We start from the raw sequence: 14714 nt of genomic DNA, 5'->3' as shown, positions 1-14714 counted from the left end.
AAACAATGCAACTAATCAGATCATATGACATCAAATGAAGCCACCTGAGCTCCTGTGATCTGACATTATCTTTTTTTGGCATCCCTGTAATCCGTGCATCTCCATTTCATTGTTACCATGACGTTTCCAGCTCAGCGTTCAGGCCTGACGGCTGCCACGCTACAACCAGGCAGAAAGGGGAACTTCTGGCTCAAGTCGGTTGATATTTAAAACTGCACGCCGCCCTGAGATAAATGAACTTCTCAAAAAAGCTGGTGTTTATTTGAACAGGGAGGAGGGGGGGGGGGGGGTGCCTTTAACGGAGGAGAAAACAAGCGGAGACTGAGTTTAACAGGGATAACCACATAATTAACCATTAACCTTTACTGTCACGTTTATCCAGAGTGTTCAAAACACTCTGCTTAATTGGAAATTCAAATAATCACAGCTTTTAGTCGGACTGGCTTCAAGTTCTACACCTGTGGGGTCCAGAATATGGAACTTTTAAAATGAATTCTCTGTTCTGAAGAATTTTTAAATCAAGAGAGGACAAATTAAAGAGTTAAACTATATTTTAAAACTGCAGTAGATGCATTTCATTTTTTTTTGCAGTGACCCTTCATGGCAGTAGATGCACTTGTTTTTAAAGCAGAGCTGGCAGAAGGGACAAATGAAAGTAAAAAAAACTGATTTTGTAACATTTTTCTGTTTTTTATTATTAGTGATTGTGACTGCAAGACATGAATAAAGCAAGAGGAGAAAGAAAAATTACAAGGTCCCACATTTTTTTCTAGAGAAAGGAATGCAAACTATACATTTGTATCCCCTTTTTATCTGAATGTACTGGAAAATGTTACTTGTATCATTTGAATTTTTGTTTTAAAGAAAAAAATATTTTTTTCGTCATTAAATAAAGATGACTTTGATTTTTTCTGAAAACATGGTTTAATTTTATTAAAATAAAGTGTGACATAAAGTTCACATTCATTAATTTCCTCTGACATTTGAAGATCGACGTTCTTTGATTTATTGTAACTTGTGGTTTCTATTCTTTGTGTTTCCAATAAGAGCCCGGCCACAGGCTCAGACTTCATGCAAATGTTTACTCATTTACTTGACTTTTTTCACCAGAAAACAATGGACTATGGTGTTAGATTCCCCGCAGCTCTATAAGCTCACACACCAGTTTAGAGAAAAGAGTATTACTGAACAGCATAGATGATAGACATGTATGTTAGATATAAATCTCGCCTGCTATGCAAATTCTCAGGTCGGCCAGAGAATTGTGGTATTCCTGGGTCGAGTGTGCAATAAAAGAGTTTTTTTGTTGTCAACTGATTGTGATCGGAACGATGAGAGGAGAGTATGATGCTCAGGTGTGATATGATCTGTGCCTCCAGAAAGAAGAAGTGACTTTAAAAAATTGACCAGCCTCTTTTACCTGTTGGTGAGGCTGAACAGGTAAGAGAGGACGGTCTGGCATATACTTATATAAAGCTGTCCGAAATCTGCACACCGGTACGACAGTAACACAGAGACAGTCCTCAGGGAGGACTCAACTGGGGCTCGAAAAACTTAGACATACAAGATGGTGAGTTTGAGGGATGCTTAGAATCAGGCCCATGAAGTCTCAGGCTCTGGATCTTCTTTTTAGACATATTTGAAGAACTGTTTGTATAATGGATCATGTTATCGATTTTTCACCATTCCTGTAAGTTCTGGAGTTTTTTTTTCTGTTTCAGACTTCCTTGGACAGCGACCTCAACCAGCACTTCCAGGATGCAATTGATGTGATTCAGCAGCATTCACATAATTCTTACTATGATTCAGGTACAGTAAAAACATCTCTTTGAATGATTTCTGCAAAATTATGTGACTTTTATTACAAAAAATCCTTTAATGTTTTATTTGATGTGTTTGTCCACTCCAGATTTTCTTTAGACTGGTTGTTTCATTGACTCAATTCATTCTTTCTTTCAGAGTACACTTATTATGAGACTCTGGGCTCCCAGCAGACATCACTGCAGTGTCAGATCTCCTGCTGCCTCGTCACACACCCATCTGATGTAACAGCTCCGGTGTATGAGTGGAATGACATGGTTGTAAGTAAAATAAATAAATAAATAAATAAATGAATAATAGAGAAATCTGTATTTTTGCATCTGGAAAAATGGGGGAAATGATTAACTTTATAATTAGGGTACAAGTTATAAATCAAAGTCAAATTCAGTGGATGAATCATAAATCCCTTTTGCTCATTTTTACATATTCTTTATAAATGAATATTTCTTATGACTTTAAGTGATGATATCAAAGTTTTCATCCAAAGTAAATATATTTTATTGCATTATTGTCCTTGTTTTATTGTATATAAGTTTGAATTTGAGAACCAACACATGTCAAATCAGAGCCTCATGTTTCTATGAGAACTGGTGATGTTCTGAAGTCAGAGAGAAAAAAAACATTGTGGAAATAAAAAGTTGATATAACTGCAGATTATTTCATGGAGTAGAAGCAGTAAAAAGTAGGTGTGCATTGAATTGCATTATAAAGTAATTTATTATAATGTGAAAAAAACCCAAAATGTGACATAACTTAACATAACAAACTTCAGACTTACCTTTTTAATCTAGCTTTTAATTTGGAGTAGTTTATTTTTAGCCCTGGACTGCATTATTATTATCATTATTAGTTTTATTATTATTTTAATCATTATTATTTTAATCATTGCTTTAATATTTATCTATCTTATTTATATAAAATATTTATTAATTATTTATTTCTTGTGTTCATCTGATCTTTTTAATGCTACCTTATTTTTATCTTTTCTTTCCACTCTTACTTATTTTATCAATTTTACTGTATTGATTTTATTTTATTTTCAAGTATTTTATTTATAATAATGCCTTTTTTAATTTTACCATTGCTGTTGTTTTCTGTTTCTCTTTTATTCTGTGAAGCACTTTGGGTTGCATGTTTTTATGAATGAAAGGTGCTATTTAAATAAAGTTGAGTTGAGTTGAGTTGAGTAACATAATGTAACATTGAGTAATGTAAAGTAATTTAATGTAATTTAATGTAACTTAACATAACAGAATAGAATATAGTATATCTTTGTTTTCATTGTACAACGAAATTGAAGTGCAACCCATTTCCAAGAATTTGTATTGATGATGTTTTTGTAAAAACTTGACAAATGGATGAAGATATTTATTGCTTGTTTGCAACGTAAAAAAGTGTCCTAATTTAGAAATCAAAATAACTCACTGTAATTATCTTACATCTTACACCAGTGTGTTCTGAAACAATGACTTAGAGGAAGGAGAAAGCTTCAAAGTGTTCTTTCTGTAAAATATAGTGTTTACTATTTTTTTTCTTCAGGATAACTGTTACACGATGAGAAATATGCACAAATGTGCAGCACACTTCTTTGATTTAATTTCATCCACAGATCTGTGGTGATTCACACACTCATATGTAGTGCTCTGTCAGCTTGTGTGATGCTGTTGCTCGCTGACATAAGTCTGATTAGCTGCGCCCTTACGCTTAGCTCATAGGTGATAGCTCAAACATGCAAACATTTAAATAATCAACTAAAATAAATTGACACATAAACTGCAATCAATGTTTGTTTTTCAGCAGCAGTCTTGGCCTCAAGTTATGCCGGATGTTTCCCTGAGTCACTCTGTCCAAAGTGAAATCCCTCAGTTCTACTCAGTTTTACCACCACAGAGCAGAGGCAGCAAAGGTAAGCAGGTTTCCTCTGTATCTAACATTTTCACATTCTGTTGTATTTTCAACCCTGAAACAATATCATTTTTCCTCAGGCCGCAAGAAGCTCAGACTCTACGAGTACCTCCACGAAGCTCTGAATGACCCCAACATGGGCGACTCCATCCAGTGGACGGACAGCAGTAGTGGCACCTTCCACTTCATCTCCAAGAACAAGGAGAAGCTGGCCGAGTGCTGGGGCCAACGCAAGGGCAACCGCAAGACCATGACCTATCAGAAGATGGCCAGAGCTCTGAGGAACTACAGCCGTACCGGTGAGATCATGAAAGTCAGACGCAAACTCACGTACCAGTTCAACCCGGACATCCTGCACAGGCTCGGCTCTACACAGGTGAGCATGCACCTGTCGGGCCACCACGTGCAGGAGGAGGTGGGTGCGTGGCAGCAGAGCCAGGCTGAGCAGGGCCTCTGTGGTCCTGCAGCGATGCAGAGGCACAGACACAACTGTTTGAGGCACGTCCAGCTGCCGGAGGACTACGACCAGGCCTCCAGCTTCAGCTCACACAGCATCACACAACTCTGAGCTGCAGGACGGTTTGATCACAAGGGAGGAGCAGCCCTGTTTGAGAACGCTGATCTACTGCTACCAAAGTTTTGCGGCCAATCCCTTTAAGTTAACACATTTTTTAAAAAGCGATTTATTGTAAACGTATAAACGGTTGCTATTATTTTTTAAAGGCATCTCCTATAAAGACATATTTAGCAAATAACTCTTTAAGCAGTCTGGGCTCTACTGCTAGCAAGATAAGATATATGGTCTCACGTTAGCAGGCTTATCTTTCCAGTTAGCATGACTTGATTTGAAAAACTAACAAACACTGATTTAAAGGTCTGTTTTTATCTGATAACCAGCTATGAGGTATGCTTTAGGACAGCATTATGTGACGATTTTTAAATCTCTAAAACCAACTTAAAAGTTAAAGGTATCATATAAAATTATTTCTTGTACATTTTAAACGTAATAATTGTGCTTTTGATACATTTTAAATATATTTACTGTTAAAAGAGGTTTCCATAAGGTATATTCCATCAACATTCAGAAAATGGATGTTGTCTTATCAGTGTCATAATGCTACTTTTCCCTGTGTTTTTAAAATTGCCACTTTTACTTTTAAAAGTAATTTTGTAAATTTACTGTAAATACCTGTAAACATTCAAAATGAAAAATAAAATTCATTTTTTTAATCCATAAATGGATGTTTCATTTTTTGTCCTTAACCCTCCTGTTGTCATGTTTGTTTCTTAGGGACAGCAATAATGTTCCTGGGTCAATTTGTACTGGGGTATATTTAATGATTTAAAAGTGTCAGAACCCCCAAAAATCCCAATAAACATTTTAATATATTTAATGTCATCATTAACTCAATTTACTAACCATTTAAATCAATATTTAGTACAATAGTGTTTTTTAATTCTCAGAGATCATGGTTCAAGGAGGATAACTCAATTTTTTTATGAAAATTCATGTTCAAACATTATTTAATGTAATGTGGAAAGCCCTAAATATAATTAAAATAGTTTTACATGACTTAGATTTTTGTTAATTTTATTTTGTATTATTTATTTTTTTCTTGTATGAACTGATGTTGATAAATTATTCTATGTGTTTATTGCGCTAATTAAGCCAAGCAGAATAAGTTTCATACTAAAAAAATACTTTTAACATTTTTCTGTAGATCCTGCGTTAAGTTTGAGGACAAGGGTCGCATTAAAAATGAAAGAAAATTTCAGATTTCAAAATAACAGTCTGAATATTCTGGTATTCGTCAATTCAATTGTGTCCCCAAAATACCTAAATGTAGAAAAACATCTAGATGTCATCTCCCTAAATCAAATTTGATGACCCCCCTAAATAACAAAATTTCTACATGTTCTTAGCATTGTACCATCTACATCAATCAATCAATCAATCAATCAATCAATCAATCAATCAATCAATCAATCAATCAATCAATCAATCAATCAATCAATCAACCAATCAATCAATCAATCAATCAACCAATCAATCAACCAATCAATCAATCGATCAACCAATCAACCAATCAATCAATCAATCAATCAATCAATCAATCAATCAATCAATCAATCTTTATTTGTATAGCGCCAAATCAAAACAAATGTTATCTCAAGACGCTTTTACAAACATAGGAGGTCTAGACCACTGTATGTTAAATTATGAACGGAGACCCACCACCTTAACCCACCATGAGCATTGCACCTTGCAATATTTAGCTAGTTACAGTAGCGAGGAAAAACGTTTAACACATTTTTTATAATAATTCTGTTTTTTTCTCTAAACAAACTGAGTCCAACAAAGTAGGGAGAAGAGCCTGTGGACAGTACCCTCCTAAAAAATTGAGGATAAAGAATAAGACCCACTGACTGTCAATGTGGCGTTTCAGGGGAAAAAAACAAAAGCTTTTCTTTTATTTAGGGCTAAAGGGAATGTTGTGAAATTGCAGCAAAGGGTCAAATTTTAAAAAGCATTGCTCTGCCAATCTGTATTTATCCTAACCTACATTTTCGAATTAAGAGGAAGCAGAACAAAAACATGCCATGTCACAGAATAGAATTGAAAAACTGTTAAAAAAAATATCACAATGACTCTAAGGTGTTCCTAAGGAGAAAGAGTGATTCCATTTTCAACTTCGGTAAAAGTTTCTGTATAAAAACTGTTGATTGCTCCTGTTTCTAGAACAATCAAGTAGAGATCAACATCAGATAATGAGTGAACGCATTCATAAAAACTGTACCTGTACTTAAATATTCATCCTGTAACAATAAATGGTTGTCAATGATATAATTCCATTCATTAAAATGTTATGTTCTCTTGCATCTGGGCCTGGTTTCACTGACTTAACAACAATTTTAAACCACATCCTTTGCTTAAAAAAAAGGGATTATTGTACAATAATGTGAAGGCTGTGTTGAAAGATCTGGCATTGTCTCCATTAAAGTGAAATATTACAACAAGCCCACTCAAAAAAAAATTGAAATAAAGACACATCCTGTGAGGAAAAATATGGCAGTAAGAGTGTTTTTCCTGAAAAGAAAGCGTTTTGCAGACCGGCTCTTATCTGGTGCAGCGAGGAGGATGTGGTCAGTGCTGGAGGGCTTTGTTGATGCGTTGACTGGGGCTGGTGTCAAGGCTTTGTGGGATGGAGGTCATTGTTCCTGTGAGCCTGGGAGTTGAGAAAGGCTGGTGTTATGCAGAAAACCTGCTCCTGTTGGGGGGGTATATTAAGAGTCTGGGGGAGTGGGGTGTCTCAGCATCAGTTTTTGGACGATCCCCAGAAGTGAGAGGACTCTGGAGTCATACATGATGGTAAAGAGGAGTCACATTAGAATCTCTTACACACTCAGAAATTGTGCAGAATTTGGGCCTGATTGTGATATTTCTTTATCAGAATACTTTCCTGGACAGTCAGTCTGATTTGGAGGTGATCTTGGAGTTCCTGGAGGAGTACTACAGACAAAACGCAGGGGAAAACGGTAACAAGACAGCTTTGGACATGCAATTATAACACTCAAAGTCTCAATGAATTAAATCTTTTTGCTAAATGTTCTTTTTACAGCGATCAAGGTGAACTGGGCTGCAGATGCAGCATCATGTGAGCAGCACTGGATATGCAACGAGCAACCTGTGAGCATTAAAATAAATTTTGTTTTCCCTTATTTCCACAAAAGAACTGTTGAATTTATCAACTTAAATATGCACATATTCTGCAATCTGATAATTTGTCCTTCATATTAGATCTTCACACCTGCGCTTCATCCTGTACTGGCACTCGGTGCACCGCAGTCGCACAGCCAAAACACAACTGAATCATTGTGTGAGCCAAACTTTGTATCAACAAGACAACCGAGGAAGGCAGCGGGGAGTGGTGAGTTCTCCTTTTTCTGGTCACTAGATACTGTTATTGCTGCGGCTGCTTGTTGCCTGAGGGAAACAATGGAGGGGTAAATAAGAGACCTTCCCTTTACTGTAAAAAAAAAACAATGGAGGTGTGCATGGCGTAGGTGAAAGGCTGTTTTTACATATCAGATAACCGCAGTGTTTACAGCTCTAACCCTCTCTGCTAAATGGCAACCCATCAGTGGAGAGATATTCTGGGAATTGCTGCATTTGAGGAAATGATTAACTTTTAACCAGCATTAACTGTTTCAGTGACTCACAGGTGTGGCGATAATCCCTTTTTAAATTCCTGTAAAGCCTTTAATCAGGACAACTTTGTGTCACAGGTAGAAAGGTGCGACTCTTCCACTTTCTCTTTGAGATGCTGGAGGATCCAAACATGGCCCATTGTGTGGCCTGGGTGCCAGCAGCTGCCGGCGTCTTTCGCTTTTCCTCCACCAACAAGGATCAGGTGGCGACGCTGTGGGGGCAGAGAAAGGGGAACAAGAGGCCGATGACGTACCAGAAGATGTCCCGTGCCCTCAGGAACTACGCTCGCTCCGGAGAGATCTTCAAGGTGAAGAAAAAGCTCACCTACCAGTTCAGCCAGAACACCCTAACACTACTGCGGAGGAACCACAGAGGACAGGTGTAACTCAGACTACATGTTGTGCATATTTTGTGTGATTTTTGTGTCTTTAAAATTGTAAAAGTTTGTTTTCCCCCATTTTTCTAACATATAAGCTTTTATTTCAACCATTCCTCCATTATTAGTGTGACAAAGTGCTTTTAAAATCCAGTTTTCTTACACGCATTGAGATTTTGTTGTAAATAATAAACAAAAGGAGATAAAAATATATTATTTTGTGGGATGTCATCATTTTATTTTGTCTCTATTTTATTCAGTTGTTAATAAAACTGGTTAAATGCATTATACAATAATTGGATCAATAAAGTGTGATGTATGGCTTAGTATCATTGATTAGAAAACACTGACAACACAGCATGCTCCCCAAAAGTTAGGGGGGATACTACAAAATTATAATGCACCACAAATACCGTTGTCTCAAATATGCTCTCTGTCTTTGCAGCTAGTTCTTATACTGATTTATGAGTGAGTGATCTTTTTCAGAGATTTTATTTAGATTAGTATTTGATGCTGAAAAAAGAGATGTGACCTCATGGTTGGCTAATGCCATAATATTAATTTCATGAATGAACCAATGACCATAAATGTTCATCAACAATCTTTTTTTATGTATGGCAAAGACAAGATGATAACGAGCTAAAAATATATCATTGATAGTAAAACTCTGATGAACAAATATTTTGTTTTGTTTAACAAGTCCATGATATTTTCCCTCACTGTGAGTCTTAAACTACAAGCAATGCATTCTTGAACCAGAGGCTGAGTTAGTTAAAGGGTGCTGTGTTGAATTTGTCACCTTACTGCAACAAGTATACTGCTGTACACATTCTGACTGCCATCATATGGGGCGCCATTTGTAAAGTTGTGCACACTGAAAATAAAAGCAACAATTCTCCACGTTTAGCTCCAAAACGTCATAAAAATGTAGAGTGAATTTTTAAAAGTCACTTTTTTTTATCACATTTAGAGGAATGTTCTCTCCTCCTGAGAGAAATCACAAACTTAGCAGCCTATGTGCCTCCTCCTCCTCCTCCTCCTCCTCCTCCTCCTCTGATGATGATGATGATGATAAGTGTATCTATGCATGTGTTTTCCTTCATGTGAAAGTCTTTCATGGCTGTCAGGAACCAGAGGGTGTCAGTGTAGTCCATCTCAAAGACTCTGGCTGCTTCTTTTTCCTCCCTTATGTGACATGACCTCATGGCTAAATCGCCTCTGTGATGTGCACTCAGGCCGTCCAGGGTAATACCAAATGGTTTTGTGCTCTTTGTAGCAGACCCACGTGACAGCCCTCTAAGCCTAGTATTTACTGCTGGAGCCCACTCCAGGTTATAAATGGGCTAACTGATCTATGGGTGTCTGTTACCAAGAAAGGCCACATACTTCCACCAGAATTACCAAAACAGTGATTGAAGGAAATAGCATGTTCTTGATTTAAAGTTTTTACATGGATAATGTGTGATGACGTTTTTTGTGAAATTTACGACGTCTCTCAAGGATCCTTGTGTATGCTGTCATTATCCAAGAAATCAGACAACCAATATAAGCTGCATTCCCATACACTGACAGCATCCTTTGCCCCAAAATAGGCCCTTGTGTTTTGTCTTGGCTGCCTTGTTGGGTCGTCTGAGGTATTAATTGTGTTTCAAGTGTACGTCTATGTTGAGATCATTAACATACTCAAGTGGTTATGACGGTCTGAGATTATCTGCAGGAGCTTTGCAATCTAAATCTAAAGAAGTACAAGCTTTGTTGCTGCTAAATCCAGCAGCTTTAAGCCTTTCCTTTTAATTACAACAGACCACAAACAACTTGTCTGAAGAAATTTAATGAAACAAAGAAGCCAGACCAGTAAGACAATTTACACTGAAAGCATCTTTTCATGTTAGACACACATGTCAAATGTCAAGGTTTGTAACAGCTTTCTAAGTATAGGCCATATAACAACTGCCCAGGCATCTCCCAAGTATTTATTTGCCAGGTCGGAAAGCCGGCTGTTCTTGTACAGCATTCCCCATGGATTAAATTGATATCAGGCAACTGGCATTAAGTCCCTGCATGTCATTTCAAACCTTTGTTTTATGATAAATCCAAAGTTTCTCTAAATATGTTGTTTATCATCTGTGATTGACGGAGAGCATTACGTCAACCATGCACCTGTGGAAATGAGGACACATCTCTCTTTCATATTGCTGCTCCTGAAGTTCCAGCCCCCTCCTCTCTACTTCTGTAGTGCATCAAGGATACTCACCTCTGGTGCCCTACTGAAAGTCCTCTCCCTGAAACTGAGGAGGGATGTCCAGAATGCATTATGTCATATTAAGTGTTGAATGAATAGATAAACATTTTGGGATCCTTTTTGGCAGAGAAAATTTGATGAAAAGCTTGATACCATGATAAAGTTTGTGTGGTAATTATGAAGCAAAAACATCTTTTGGACATAGTCAGAACAGACTCAATACAAATCACAACACCCTTTCTTGTGGCCCTAACTATCATCAAGATAACAATATTACTAAACTGGAAAAGCAGAAAAAAAAAATCAATATATCACAATGGTTCTCTTCTCTTCTGTCTTCTCTCTCTTCACAAGTGTATAAATATGTCCTTCCATGTTTTGTAGTTTAACAAGTTTGTACTTGTTAGTATGTCTGTATCGACTACATGTATATACACTAATTGGTTAATTAAATTTAAAAAAAATAATAATAATAATAATTATGAAGCAAAAATAAGCCTCTGGTTAGGTTAGGTTACCTTACCTTAAAGACTGAGGGAGGCAGCTAGCTTTGCTCTGACAAACCATAATGAAATTATTCCCAGCAGCACCTCCAACGCTCTCTGATAAAAATATTAGATCTCATCTGTTTACTAGGTCTTACAACTGTTGCATATTTAAAGTGGTGTTTCAATTGCGGACATTTCTGTTCTGCTGGTAGTAGTAGCAGCATTCTTACAGAACTTTTATAAGGATGAAACAAACAAGACATAACGTTTTTATGAGAGCTTTAAAAGTACTGGAAGGCACATTTTGTTACTGGGCAGCTAAAGCTAACAGAAGCCTCTAGTTAGGCTAGCCGAACATAAAGACAGAGGGAGGCAGCGAGCCAAGCTGTATTGAATCATGGTCAAATCTTGCCCATCAGCACCAAAGCGCCCTTTTAATATTCTCTGAACGTTCTGGTAGGTACGTTTTGTTACCTTTGGCAGCTTAAGCTACAACAAGCCATTGACTAGTTTAAGACTGAAGAAGGCAGCTAGCTAAGCTATTGAACCATGCCAACGTTTTTCTTACCAGCACCTCAAAGCTCTGTAATAAATCTGTTAAATCAATTATGTTTACATGGTCCAAAAACAGAATCCTAAAATTGGTGCATATTTGAAGGCATGCTAGAGTGGCAGACTTTATGTTTTACTGGGAGTGGTGGCAGCATTCTTACACTACTTGTAAAAGGATTAAGCACGTGAGATATAAACAAGATATAACATGTTTAGGGAGGTTTCTCAGAGGAAGGTGCAGGTCGAGACATTTTGTCACCTTGTGCAAGAGCATAACATCTTGTTGACCATTGTTTACGGTTTTTGCTGAGCTTGGATTTTAAGGTCTAAATATGAGAGTAGTGTTGACCTTTAAGACTTACTCTAACAAGTTGTGAAATGTTTCTTTAAAACTGGTTAACTAAGTTCTGACATTTAGGGGGATTTATGCAAAATTTGGAATCTGCAGAACCCATATATTTTCCACAAAGTTGATGAATGAAAATGAGTCCTACACTCAAAGTCCAGTAAATAAAATGGTCCTGTTTTGTACAGGAGCACAAAAATCCAATGCATGAATCATACTAGGTGTTCCAAATCTAAACAAGCTGGCATAACAGCCAGTGGGTTGGAGGTAGTGATGCAACAGTAGGTCTAGGACAGAGCTGCACTGTCCACTACAGAGAGGAGGAGCATGCCACCTCTCTATATAAGGCCTGAAAGCCTGTCCCCCCTTGATCTGTCACTGGTCCTCCTCTTTTCCCCCACTGAGATTTCCAAACGGTATCCCCGTGCCCTCTTCATCTCCCATCACTTTGGTCCAAGGGGTCCCAAAGATTTTTTGTTCTTCTACCATCCTACCATCACCTCCCTCCTGGACCACCTCTTACCTGGCCTCCTGTAGAGTCACATCACTCTGAAGGCACCTACCTTATCTACCTGCACTTTTTGACTCCTTGGAGGTTTTCTTGGGACACGGCTCAAGATGCCAGAGCCCACAAAGAAAGGTAGGAGCCTTGGTCGTAGGGATGGGATAACCATATAGCATTTATCTAGAAGGAACATCAAGCTATGTAACATTCACAAATTATCCAAAATAGCTGCACCAAATGATTTCTTAACATAAAAGTATTCGTGTTCATTTTTATAATAAGGCAAAAAAAAAGAGATCTGCTTGGATTCCATGTTTGAATGTTTGCTGCCCTTGTTAAAAGGTAGCAGAGTCAGATATTTGCTCCATCACTTTTATCTCATCTGCCAACTTGTTCCTAGGAATCCTCAAAGTGACTTTCACAGTGGTATTGTATTACTGATGCATGCATTTCTGCCATCCCAGGGGGGCAAGAGAAGATTTGAGGTTTACGAGCAGATACTATTGTTGCCAGGGGGGGTAGGCATACTGGATTGTTCCCAGTTAACCATCTGGACAGACACACCATGATGAATCGTAGAGAAGGAATGTTGATGAGTGCCATGTCGGACACGAGTAAAGACCTGTGAAAGATGATGTGATGTTGATGAAGCGAGCGAGGGCTGGGCTGTATGAGGATAAATGTTAATCTGATGGTGGATGTCTTCTTTATGATTGATGGGAACCAAGTGGGCATGGTTCCTTAGAACCTTCCAACTGCCCAAAAGTTAGCCCCATACTCAACATCACATGGCATCCTAACCCATCCCGTTCCACCCTCTTCTCCACACCACAGCGTCACTCATCTGTATCCCCGTGTCCATCAACATTCCCTTCTAATCCGCCCTTGTCTGTCATTACGATATGGTATTACTCCCACCCTCCCCATTAGCTCAGCGCTTTAGTGGTCTGCTGTCAACCCAGACATGACCATGTAGAGAAAATGGAACATTTTGTTAGGATCTTGGAAGCCTTCCTGACAAGAGCTGATACAAGTTGTTAATATACTCATTACCCTGGGCCATTGATCTGTCTTAGTGGTTCCTGATGCACTGGAGACGATTTGCACATGGGAACAATTATGTATACATTAGACCCCTATTTCTTGTCCATCTTCTTGGAGGACAAAACTGTCTGCTATTGCACTCATTGGAGCTTCTTTTGAAGCTTTATGTAGGGTTTTGGTTCAAGTTTTCACTCATCCAGAAAGAAGGGTGCCAAAGGATGAACAGCTCTTAAAGTCCTTTGAGACAGAATCGTGATATGTGAATATTCAGTCATGAATAGGTTGACTCTCCTTTGCCTTTTGGCAGTGGACATTCCCCAGATTTGGTTTATTGAAATCCTTTTACTCATATTTGGGAAAAGGAACCTTTACATTTTTACAAGCTCTACAAGTCCCATTCTTTGTGGTCAAATTTTATCCCAATCATTTGTTGGGTCATTTGTAGTTAAAAATGGGGGGATCACAACAATCAGAGTTCCAGAGATAATGTGAAGCACAGTTTGGCCTTTATCCTCATGCACTTTTGATAGTATACATCCCAGTCGTCCCTAAAGTGGTCATACACTATACCATAAACATCCCTGATCCCCACAGAGACAAAGCTAAGAGGAAATAGAGGCAGCAGATGCCAGTCTGCAACAAACACTACCCATAAATAGCCCCATAGTCGAGAGCAGCAGATAAATGAGAGTAGAAAAGTATTGTTCTTAAAATGAGTCTGAACAGCTGAGGAGAAGGAGGCCAGCACTGTTGTTTTAGACAACCCACTCTCGAGCCTTTAAAAAGTCCGAACCAGAGATGGCGGGCTGACTGAGTCGCCCACAGATCTCTTGGGGACTGGGATTCTTGTCCCTGGAATAGTTCAGAATGAGCACACTTTTAATCCCCATCCCTTGTTCCCTGCCATGTCCCTCCACAGCCGCCCAACCCCTCCTCCTCTCCTTGTGCCACGCACCGAAACAGACATCTCTCCCAGCCACCCTCACCTCAGGATGGATCAGACACCTCTCCATTAAACCTCTGACCTTGTGCCCAGAGGCCTTCCAGTACTGTCCTTGCCGCTGCTCAGTTTGGGGTTTCAGTCATGGACAAGCCCATGTCTTCACCTCATGATATTTACTGTCAACAAGACACATCACTCTCCCTGGGCTCTGTCTGGTACGGCTTCGAGTTACACAATACCGCCTCATAAATCTGACCCATGGTCAGACACAGAGGGAAGGCC

The 14714-nt window shown here is 38.5% G+C and overlaps 3 protein-coding genes across 3 annotated transcripts in view; all 3 read left to right on the top strand.

Annotated features, from left to right (window-relative positions):
- Window positions 1-1515: 1515 nt before the first annotated feature.
- On the top strand, window positions 1516-4781 carry spic (Spi-C transcription factor (Spi-1/PU.1 related)). The gene is made up of 5 exons (XM_034673060.1): window positions 1516-1570; window positions 1722-1809; window positions 1960-2081; window positions 3619-3727; window positions 3807-4781. The coding sequence occupies exons 1-5, from the start codon at window positions 1568-1570 to the stop codon at window positions 4292-4294; spliced, it is 810 nt and encodes a 269-aa protein (XP_034528951.1). The 5' UTR covers window positions 1516-1567; the 3' UTR covers window positions 4295-4781.
- A 2749-nt stretch (window positions 4782-7530) lies between these two features.
- Window positions 7531-8421, top strand: spi2 (Spi-2 proto-oncogene). Its single transcript, XM_034673063.1, has 2 exons — window positions 7531-7655; window positions 8014-8421. Exon 2 carries the CDS (start codon window positions 8049-8051, stop codon window positions 8319-8321), a length of 273 nt encoding a protein of 90 aa, XP_034528954.1. The 5' UTR covers window positions 7531-7655; window positions 8014-8048; the 3' UTR covers window positions 8322-8421.
- A 4136-nt stretch (window positions 8422-12557) lies between these two features.
- mybpc1 (myosin binding protein C1) overlaps window positions 12558-14714 on the top strand; it is a 33325-nt gene continuing 31168 nt past the window's right edge. The window contains exon 1 of the mRNA XM_034673058.1: window positions 12558-12580. Coding sequence (XP_034528949.1) covers window positions 12559-12580 — 22 coding nt within the window. The 5' untranslated portion in view covers window position 12558. The remainder of the gene's footprint in view (window positions 12581-14714) is intronic.

Source organism: Notolabrus celidotus, chromosome 21 (genome assembly GCF_009762535.1).
Source record: "Notolabrus celidotus isolate fNotCel1 chromosome 21, fNotCel1.pri, whole genome shotgun sequence".
Lineage (NCBI taxonomy): Eukaryota > Metazoa > Chordata > Actinopteri > Labriformes > Labridae > Notolabrus > Notolabrus celidotus.
Note: the sequence above shows the minus strand (reverse complement) of the source record. Positions and strands in the feature narration are given on the sequence as shown.

Bases quoted from the DNA above. Each gene is read 5' to 3' on its own strand.
- spi2 (XM_034673063.1), top strand. From the start codon at position 8,049: ATGCTGGAGGATCCAAACATGGCCCATTGTGTGGCCTGGGTGCCAGCA.
- spic (XM_034673060.1), top strand. The intron at 1,810-1,959 runs GTACAGTAAAAA...TCTTTCTTTCAG, and splicing joins TAATTCTTACTATGATTCAG to AGTACACTTATTATGAGACT. The intron at 3,728-3,806 runs GTAAGCAGGTTT...ATTTTTCCTCAG, and splicing joins ACAGAGCAGAGGCAGCAAAG to GCCGCAAGAAGCTCAGACTC.